This window comes from Mytilus californianus, unplaced genomic scaffold, assembly GCF_021869535.1.
Source record: "Mytilus californianus isolate M0D057914Y unplaced genomic scaffold, xbMytCali1.0.p SCAF_6, whole genome shotgun sequence".
Taxonomy (NCBI): Eukaryota; Metazoa; Mollusca; class Bivalvia; order Mytilida; family Mytilidae; genus Mytilus; species Mytilus californianus.
Window position 1 is genome coordinate 8736163 of NW_026262712.1, and position 10627 is coordinate 8746789.

At 32.4% G+C, this 10627-nt stretch overlaps 1 protein-coding gene across 1 annotated transcript; it reads right to left on the bottom strand.

Moving 5' to 3' along the window:
* Positions 1-438: 438 nt before the first annotated feature.
* Positions 439-4447, bottom strand: LOC127706969 (uncharacterized). Its single transcript, XM_052211712.1, has 2 exons — positions 4035-4447; positions 439-2328 (listed from the first exon to the last, which is right to left on the bottom strand). The coding sequence occupies exons 1-2, from the start codon at positions 4372-4374 to the stop codon at positions 1868-1870; spliced, it is 801 nt and encodes a 266-aa protein (XP_052067672.1). The 5' UTR covers positions 4375-4447; the 3' UTR covers positions 439-1867.
* Positions 4448-10627: the final 6180 nt, after the last annotated feature.

Sequence of the window (10627 nt, forward strand, 5' to 3'; positions counted from 1 at the left end):
GGGTTAAACATGTTAGCGGGATTCCAAACCTCTCCCTAACCTGGGACAGTGGTGTAACAGTACAGCATAAGAACGAACTATAAAAATCAGTTGAAAGAGGCTTAACTCATCAGATGGATGAAAATACAAAACTACAAATACAAGTGGACGTGGCTGGGTACTTGTACATCCAAACAACAAAAAAGACACTAAGTACAGATCTGAGAGTACTCGCAGTTACTGACAGCTAGTTCAAAGCCACTAACAACTAATAAAAAATATCATGCATCTAAGACTAAATTATCAATCCGTACGCATCCAACATCCAATGGATTTAGTTTAAAGACGTCATAAACAGTCAGAGAAAAACATGACTTTGTGCAATGCCAAGATACAGGTATCGACAGATTGTAGACCCATGAATGTGTATATGTATAAAACAATAATATGTAGTTTGCTTTTAATTTACTGATAACAAAATCAATATAAGTACCAATAAAAACAATATTTAATGATCTAATTACAGTGTTGAATTGGTAACCTTTTAGAATATGTTTATTTAAAGGATCGATAAGTTTACCAGGATCGTTTCTAAATTTCCGGGCACGGTAAACAATATTGCCGTAAAAATGAGGATGTGCAATCCCGTTTGAAATAAGTTTTCTACAGGTACAACCAAACTTCAAAACCAAATCTTTATATCTGTGGAAGAATTTAGTAAAGGTTTTAAGTAATTTGTGGTAACGAAATCCCTGGCTTAATAATTTACCAGTAATACATAGATTACGTTTGTTAAAATCAAAAACGTCACAACAGACACGGGCATAGCGAACGAGTTGTGAAATATAAACACCGTAAGATGGTGCCAAAGGAACATCACCATCCAAAAAGGGAAAATTAACAATAGGGAACGAAAAATCGTCCCTTTTGTCATAAATTTAGTGTGGAGTTTCCCGTGTAAAACCGAAATATCTAAATCTAGGAAAGGACAGTTGTTACCGTTTAAGTTTGATTTATTTAAAGTAAGTTCCTTTGCTTAAATTTCGGCAGTATATTGAGAAAATTCTTGATTATTTAACGAAAAATATCAACAAGATAACGGTAAGTGTTGTTGAATTTATCAATTAAATGCAATTTAGACGGGTCTTTACTGAGTTTGGTCATAAACTGTGATTCATAACAGTACAAAAAACAAGTCTGCTATTAAAGGGGCGTAATTAGTGCCCATAGGAATACCTACAACCTGTCGACAAACTTTGCTGTCGAAACGTACATAAATATTATCAAGGAGAAAATTAACAGCTTCAATCATCTCATCACACCTCCAGTAAGTATATCTAGCATATTTACCTTTCTCATTAGAGAAGAAGGCTTTAAATGAGTTGCAGCAATTATTTTTGCATTCAGATTTACCAAACGACCATTTAATTAAATAGTCAAATTTTTGTTTGATAAGATTGTGTGGAAGTGTAGTGTAAAGAGTAGAAAAGTCAAAACTGTCAACAGAATCAAAAGGACCATCAAAAGCACGTAATTTATCTAAAACATCCAAAGAATTTTTTTACACTCCACAAATAGTTAATTCTACTATTTTCATATATTTTATTACAATAGTTTATGATAAGCTCTTTGATAGTAGTTAAGGAACTTGTTAAAAGCACTGAAAAATTAGTTGTAGAACACTTACTAGAGGCCGAGATGAAACGATATTTTACTGGTTTTTTGTATAGTTTAGGTAACCGATACATAGTAGGGACCTTCAAATGTCTTATCGTCTTTTCGTCTTTTCTTCATTTTTCATTTTTCAAAATGGCAAGTCTTGTCAACAGTTAAAGCAAACAACATATTTCAAGAATGTATTTTTATTTAAATGTTCGATTAATCCAACTCAAAGTTTCCATGCAGAAAAGGATGACCTAGACCAATCGCTGCTATACAAATTTCCAACAACATAACCGGTATTTGTTGTAGTTCTTAGAAAACATGTATCATTCTGGTTCAAATAAACAACGACTACAGTTGAGGCTGATGGGTACTTAGTATCTGATATACTATCTGTGGCGGTAGCTCCGACAATGTTACTGTTTACAACCAAATGAACAGGCATTCTGCTTCCTCTGTACCCAACGACGGTATAAGCAAAAACGTACATTCCATTTTCAGGAGCAATGAATGTTCCTGAGTTATTATTGTAGCCATTCCCGGAATTTGAGAGGACAGAATCAAAGATTATGGTATGGTGGTGTCCAGGGTCTATTTCCGATTTTGAAAGGTATGCGTGAAATGCGATAATCGGTGGGGAATCACCGTTAGATCCGGACAGCAGTAATCTTCTATTTCGTTCTAAATCTGAAAAATTAAAACTAATAAAATAAATCTAGAATATGGAAGCGACAAGCATATCAAAATGATTACTGATCCGACACTTCAAAGGAAAGAAATATTGTACTAAAAATAAATGAAAATCATACAAATGTATGGAACATGAATAGTCTACACTCAGTTCCTTTCAATGCAAAATCACATAACTATTGTGGAAAACACAAGCCAGTTAAATAGGATATATTTTAACAATTTTTATATTTTTAAATTTATACTGTAATACCCACCTTGGAAAGCTATCGCCTTAATCGTTTTGTCCAATATTTAAATTCTTAAGTAGATATTTGCCCTTTTTCTTTTAACATGTTGTTGTTTTCTTTATTTTTCGAATTTTACTTTTTTTTATGTCCCCTTGGTAACTTTTCCCGTGTTGACTTCACTAAAGGACTTTTGTCGGAAGAACATTGGGTTACCCCCATATATGAACTATGGGAGGAGTGTTAAAATCACATATTTAAGAGGGGTAGGTGATAAGAGCCGTTTTGGTTCTACATGCAGGTAGACATCATTTTCATAATATCTGCAAGTTAGTTTGATATGAGCGTCAACTGTTGAGAAGTAGAAATAATTGTCGATTTTAAAGAGTGAGTCGTAGCATTCGTCTGTCTACAATTTCTTCTATATATATGATGATAATCTACCAGCAGAAAAGCAGCTAATCATAATGAACGGATTCAGTGTTTGGAACTTGAACTATTACCCTTCCAATATAATCCCGATATTTAAAAGGAATCATATTGATAAAACTTCAATTTGACTCTATAGAGCTTTATGGACTGACTTGTTATCGTCTATTTTTTTCCTTTTGGCTAGCGTGTTTTCTTCGTGTTTCTTACATATGGTACTGATGGCTCAATTTTGTATAACCTTAAGTTGTAAGATTGCGGTTGCAACTAGACGGGAACTGAACCAAGGATCATCCAGATCGAATTAAAGACGTTGCCATGAGACTACCCAGGTAGGCCATTAATGCGGGGTATTTGTCTAGTAACCTTAGACATAAAGGTATAGGGCTAATCTCAATCATGTACAATCCCAATTGCAATATGTTTGATACACGATTCGTTGTACAGTAAATGGTCAAGCACACGCTTAATGATGTTCGCTCCACTTGTTTTTGATTTTTTGCCAGATATTCGGAATCCTCTGGTTTTATCCATTTAGTGCCGTCAAAAACTTTTCCCCACTAACCCCTACGTTTCTTTTCTTAATTTTATAACACATAGTTTAAAAAGCCGTATATGAAAAATGCTATAAAATCCTTGTTACTTTGTCATAATTTTTCAAAGAAAATGGTTATTTCCCACCAAATTTTCAATGGCTTTTATCTCGGAAACAAGCACACGGACCCTTATTTTTTTCTGCTTTTTTAGTTCCTTTATTTATATACTATCAATTTATAACAGTCTTTTAAAAAGCTTGTTATTTTGAAACAGAGTAGCGAACATCTTTAATGACGAATTCAGCATACAACTTATAATCACATGAACTTGACTTATCAATTATATATTGAGGATTTATTTACACCCGGTGGTTTCTGATTTTCTTGGATTTCGTAGAAAGGTTGCAAATATAATTTGTACCGATATTCAGTAAATTTTATTAGAAATGGCTAAGTATTATCCATGCACGAGAGTCGAAATCTACGAAAATAAAATATTTCACAATATTACCTTTTTGCATTCTGTTGTTTGGAACACCAACTTTTGGTGTCTCGACATTCAGTTTATTCCGAGATGGTAAGATTGGATGAGGCAGCAATGTACTAGTATTATTGGACCGCTTGAAATCAAAACAAGCCTTACAGCTTTGCAATTGATTTTCCAAGCTGTCAATTTTGATATTTTGAATCCTAACGGTGTCTTTCAACACATCAAATTCATTCTTAAATCCAAGAATCATGACATTCTGTGCTTCAACAAGCTTCTCAAGTCGAGAAATTCTATCATCACTACCAGAAACCGAGTCCAAGTTAATGCAGCAAATTACAAATAATATTAAGATGACTACCATGTTTAGTTTCTCGTTAGATTACAAGGACATTGATAACCTATAAAATGATGATAAGAGTTATGCCTATCTGTTAGCGTTTAATATAATGTCAATAGAAAAGAGAGGCGAAAGATACGAAAGTGACATTCAAACTCATAAATCGAAAATACACTTACAATGCCATTGCAAAAAATGAAACGACGCAAAGACAAACAACAGTACAGAAAACACAATATAGAAAACCAAAGACTGTGTAACACGAATCACACCAAAAAATCGCTGGTGATTTCTGACCTCTGCAAATGTAAATAGATACTGCTGCACATGTGGAACCCGTCCTGTTGCTCATGTAAGTACAAACCGTGATAAGTCTTATTCGGTAGGTCACATTCGAGGTAAAGAGGACAGGATTCTGGTAACCACCATTGGAACATATCCGTCGTCATCTGTAAAACAAATATTTTTTGAATGGATGATTTCAACTTCACCACTTGGAACTTTTTGAATATAAATTAGAGTTTATATCATAACAAAATAGAAAACAATTGAATACGTTTAAATATAACATGAATTAGACAAAAAAGATATAGAGGCACGGAAACAAAACAAACACTTCATAATAGTTTAGACTTATCTCATTTTCACCGGAAGTCGCAAAGAAGTACGCATTGGTTGATTATTCGGACGAAAAGCATACCACGCTCAGTATATAAAACCAATAATATGGATCCGTGGTCAACGTGGCATTGAGTCAAAATCCAAGAATACAGCTCAAACATCCTGATCAAAGACACAACATAGCGTGACTAAATATATATATTGTTATTTGTTATCAAGGCTTGTGATGCTATAATAGCTTCATCAACATGATTTGGAAAAGTACAATCGACTGACAGTATCACGGAAATATATTTACAGCTTGCTTTTAAAGTACAGTAAATGAAAGTCACTTTTTTCAAATCGTGCTCTTCTGAACGACCACAGTCATCAGAAACGTACGTCATGTATAGTGACAGGCAGTCGTATATATAAATATACTTTTAAATGTCCAGTGGTGCATATTTCTTGCATATTCAAGGTGATTATCTTATCTGATTTACAAATGTATATGTTCATTTATTTTTTTTAAATATATCCTACTTTGTTAAAAAAAATAACATTTGAAGTGGGTTTTTCGCAGTGCGAACTTATGATGATAGTCCTATGTGATCCTTCACGTATACATTATTCAAAATTCCTTCCTCATGCATGTCTCTTGCACGACTGAAAACCAACACTTACAATGCAGTTTTAGATTTATTTGTAAGACCCGACAAGGATTCGAATACACCCCGACTAAGATTCGAATACACGACCGCCTTCATGTTAGAGTGTCATGCTGTCCCAAGACCTCCTAGGCGGTTTCTTTTGTATGAATTGTTGAACTTTTATCCTCCCATATAAATTTACGTCTCATAGTTTAAGGAAAGGGTTCCATAGACCACTTCCATGTAACAAACATTAAGTAATGTTAATTTCGCAGGGCGGGGTAACAAAATGGAACTCTTACCAATGTTATAATGCATAGAGTTTTTTTCTTCTTGTTATCATGGTTTCTTCATGATTTTCAGCCATATAACTGAATTTTTTTTAACGTTCTCTGTAAACGTAATAGTACAATATCGATCCACCGTGTCAGACCAATACACAGTCACTGTGGTAATATATCTAACAGATCATAGAATGTGAAACATTGTGAAAAAACTGCAAAACAGTAAATTAGTACGTGACACGTGAAGCTTTCATTGTAAGCTTGGTATGATAAAATAAACAAATAACACAATATTCTTCGACTAAAAAAAATTATTTTTTAATTCGTCTTCAACGTCAATGATGACGTATGTTGAACACGTGTGTTGTGTATAACACTTGCTGGTTGACATGTAAGCCAAATTCTAATCCCCTCATTTTGCATTAATTCTCAACAATATTGTTATGAAAATCTAACATTACTTTATTGACGTGTATGAATTTCATCACTTTTTTATAGAATGAAACTTTTCATTCAGCACGTTTTAAATTACTTCTGCAATGAATGTAAGGTTGACGGTTAACCAAACAGAATAACGATTAAGTGTAATACAATCTAAGTATAATGTGTAGCCATATGGCGTGGGATTGGGGTAACAGTTGTTTATTATTTTCTGTTTAGAAGTTATGCTGGTCTGGAATTGAGGGAATCTTCATTGTCTGTAATGTTTTCTCCAATTTTTCTGTATTCTAATTTTTTGTCCCACTATTCTCTATTCTTTATATTTAAGCACTCCATTTTTGCTAATACATGTAATGCTCTAATCTGTAAACACCATTGAGACCCACCAGTTATGTTTTTTTTCTGTCCTTTTGGCTTATAATTTTGATTGCCTCTTGACTTTTTTGTCTGATTTTTAGATAGTACCGCTAAGGTGTATTCAAGGATTTTATATCAATCTTAATCTTAGTCTATAAAAGGAGTGAAAAACAAAGAACGGCTTACTACCGTACAGGGAGAGAATATCAGAAAATCAAAGTACCGCTTCAGTCTACACGAGAGAGTTGTAAGAATACAATAAAAGGGAAGATGTCTACTATAAGGGGAATCAAAGGGGAAAACTTACAGTGTAATCTGTTACCAGAAACTGTAAAATTGCGTAGTATTGTAAAGATAAAATATTCTATCATGAACAAAAACAAAGTAACTGTAAAGTACATTGACAGCAAACGCATCGGATTACGCCTGTTTTTAAAACAACAAAACAAAATAGTGTTAAAAAATTCAGATCAAAACAAAAACTCACCCACCCCCTCAATATGCAAACTCCATTTATAAATGGCAGGAGAAGAGAAAGCAGAGTGATTCAGTATATCGCAGATGCCCGGAAAGATAAGCAGATCCTGCTCCACGTGACACTTATAGCACTTTTAGTTTCGTTCTTCTTCTGAACGTTGTCCATAATAGATATAGGAAGATAGTTTTACGGTCATCCTACATATTCACATTTATTTCTGAATATCATATACGCGTCATTTACAAAATTTTTATGTCAAATAATTTTTTTTTTATGTCAAATAAATTTTGTTTCTGTGTTTCGTCTGTATATTTCTTACAGCTTAAATTCTTATGTTTGATCTACCATTAAGGGAAATGGACATAAAATCGATGTATTCGTGAACTAATTCGTGTTTTTTTAAATGAGGTTAAATTTTCCCATAACGCCCACTGAATGAGGTAAATGCCAACAGATCAGAGACTGTGATTTCCAATATTCGCTTTGATTGATACATACAGTTGTCAATTAAAACAGAAGTACTTTTACAATAATGAGAACTTATGATATTTTTATGACCTTATGTGAAATTGAAAATGTTGATATCTAGAATATTTAATTTATAGAAAAATATCCAACGTTAAAGTGACAGAACTGTTGGTTAATGGGGGTCTTGGAGGAAGGTTCTACATTTCTGTATTCTTTTTTTTATTTTTATAAGTTTTTGTCAATTCTTTCATTTTTGGGCCCATTATTCTCTATTCTTTATATTTTAGTACACCAATAACTCTATTTTTTTTTGCTCACTTTTCTCCATTCTTTATTCTGTCTTGTCCTTTATTCTCTATTATTTTTTGCACTTTATTTTCTATGTTTGCCCATTGTTCTCTACTCTGTATATCCCATCCAGACTCTTATTAATAATGTACGGATTCATCGTTGTATTGGCAAAGACTAGGAACTTGGTACTAAAGGCATTTTTCGTATTATGTCTATAAAACATGAAGGACTTTGAATAAATGCAATGTGATCAAATTTTCAACCTTTTTTTCGCATATTTTTGTTATGGAAGCATTGATGCTTTTATTTACAACAGAAACAAAAAATGTAAAAAAAAAAACAGAAACCAAACCAAACAAAACTAAACAAAACAAAACAAATAAAATATAAACAATCAAAATAAACAAACAAACAAGCAAACAATAAAAAAATATTCTACCCCCCCCCCCCCCCCAAAAAAAAAAAATTACAATGAATAAAAAAAATAAGCAATATTTTTCCTGCGACAAACCTTATACATTAACAGCAACAATTTCACTGCACCAGATGAACATTTCGAGTATTCTCAGTGATGTTCGGTGTATTGCATCTTGACACCAGATCGTCGTCTTTGCTCGATTGTAACAAAAATTTAACTCCGAAACAATACGAACGGGAAAATGACCTTCTAACCCTTCCGAACCACCTTAGTTGATTTCATGTTTTGTTACATGTGTCAATCTAATTAAAATTCAGATCTATCACAACTCGCGTGCTCGTATAGATCATATGAGAATAGCGAAATCAGAGATCTCTATTTTGATTTGATTGTTGCTTGTGCATTTTTAGTATTTTGTGGACTGTTGGTTTTCTTTTCGTCATGTTTCTTAAATTAAGGATGTACTTAGGTGAAATTAAAAAAAGTTAGAATTTAAAATTGATACTACTAGTCAGGAGAGCATTAGTTAAGGAAAAAAATAAGCTAAAAGTATCGATAGGTTATGGAGCTCCTTTTCGAGATATTTAATTTTTTTTAAATGGCGGGAAAAGGCTGACTCGGACTTTTACCCTATCTTTGCATTGGTATTATTTGGGTCTCAAATCGAAAGAAAAGAAATCTATAATCTGCTTAAATTTTGGTAAATGACCTTTTATGAGCTATTGAAGTCTTATATGAAAAGAAAAATGGGTGTTATGGGGCAAAATATTTTACCCTGTATCGTAGGAAGAAACCCAGGTAGTCCGAACATCTGACACAAATTCCTTAACCTGACCTAAGTATATCCTTAAGGTGTTGTTTGTTTTTCATTGCTCATTGATATCTATCTCTCCGTTTTAAGTCAAACACTGTTATATAAAATTATTGTGTATTTTGAAACAAAATGCATTTCTATAAAAGAGGGACGAAAGATACCAGAGGGACAGTCAAACTCACAGATCGAAAACAAACTGACAACGCCATGACCAAAAATAAAAAGACAAACAGACAAATAAAAGTACAGATGACACAACAACTATAACTTGTTTTTATAACTCCTTTTCCTAATTATCATTATTTAAAAGTGCATGTATCGTGTTAATTAGACCTTCTTCTTTTTCCATAATTATTTTTTACCAAAAACTGCATTGTACATATACATGTTTTTTTTATATATATTTAAAGTACAGGGAATTTAATTCCTTAATTCGTACAATATATTCATTTATATTAGAAACAATAATCCAATTCCATTTAAATGTTTTTCACAAGTGTATAAATATAACTGATCACTTGGTATCAAAAACAGACTTTGGACATTGAACTTTTTACACGGTTTGGTCACACGATGTATTATATATGTTCTGGTATATAACGAAATCAGATATGGAATGTATTGATGGATTTTAATAATGAAAATTGAATGAGAACAGCATATATATGAAAAAAATATGAAAAACATTTTTGTATTATTTTCCGTTTGTTATTTATTTATTTTTTTTTTGTCTGTTAGAGCGGAGGAAAATAATATTGCCTGTAAAATATCGAAATGAAAGAGAGAGAGAGGAGTCAATACAATGAATACTTGGCGAACAATTGAGATTCTGCGCAAAAAGTTCATATTCGGCTATCCGATGGTGAACTTTTAAGTTGGTATATGAACTGCTTGTATTTTTCTTCTTCTTAGGATTCACTTTTATTATTTTGGTGTTAATCAATCCTTTATTTACTGTATCGTAAAATAAGTGGCCTCAATCATTTTGAATATCAAGTGATATTGTTTTTCAAATGTTGCGTCTTTAAGTAGCATTGACAATACAAATAATGATCAAAATTAATTTACACTGCAAAATGTTGTTAAACGGTTGGAAATACATCGTGTACTGAAGGTTTAAAGTCCACGTCGCAATTAAAGTTCATGGCTTTTTAATTAAATATTTAGAAACAATTTATCTATTTCTTTAATATATCTTTATACGTTCGTTCTTTGATCTCAAAAATATCTTTGGACTTTGAACTTCTTTTCAAGTTGCAAGTTTTGTCAGGCTTTCACCGTTCACTGTTCGGTATATTTTCAGACTATTCCTTTTATTAACATATGTATACCTCTTGTGAAATTTCTTCTTTAAGATATCTTTAGATGGAATTTAGACATCGTCGTGTGAATCTTATAATGCTGCATTTCCCATTTGGTAATAGTGGCAAAAATTTAAATTAATTTAAAGTTCAAGAGCTCAATATCATAAATATT

Excerpts from the sequence above, each read along its gene's own strand:
- LOC127706969 (XM_052211712.1), bottom strand. The coding sequence starts at position 4,374 with ATGGTAGTCATCTTAATATTATTTGTAATTTGCTGCATTAACTTGGAC. Across the intron at positions 2,329-4,034 it reads AAACAACAGAATGCAAAAAG|ATTTAGAACGAAATAGAAGA; the intron begins GTAATATTGTGA and ends TTAATTTTTCAG.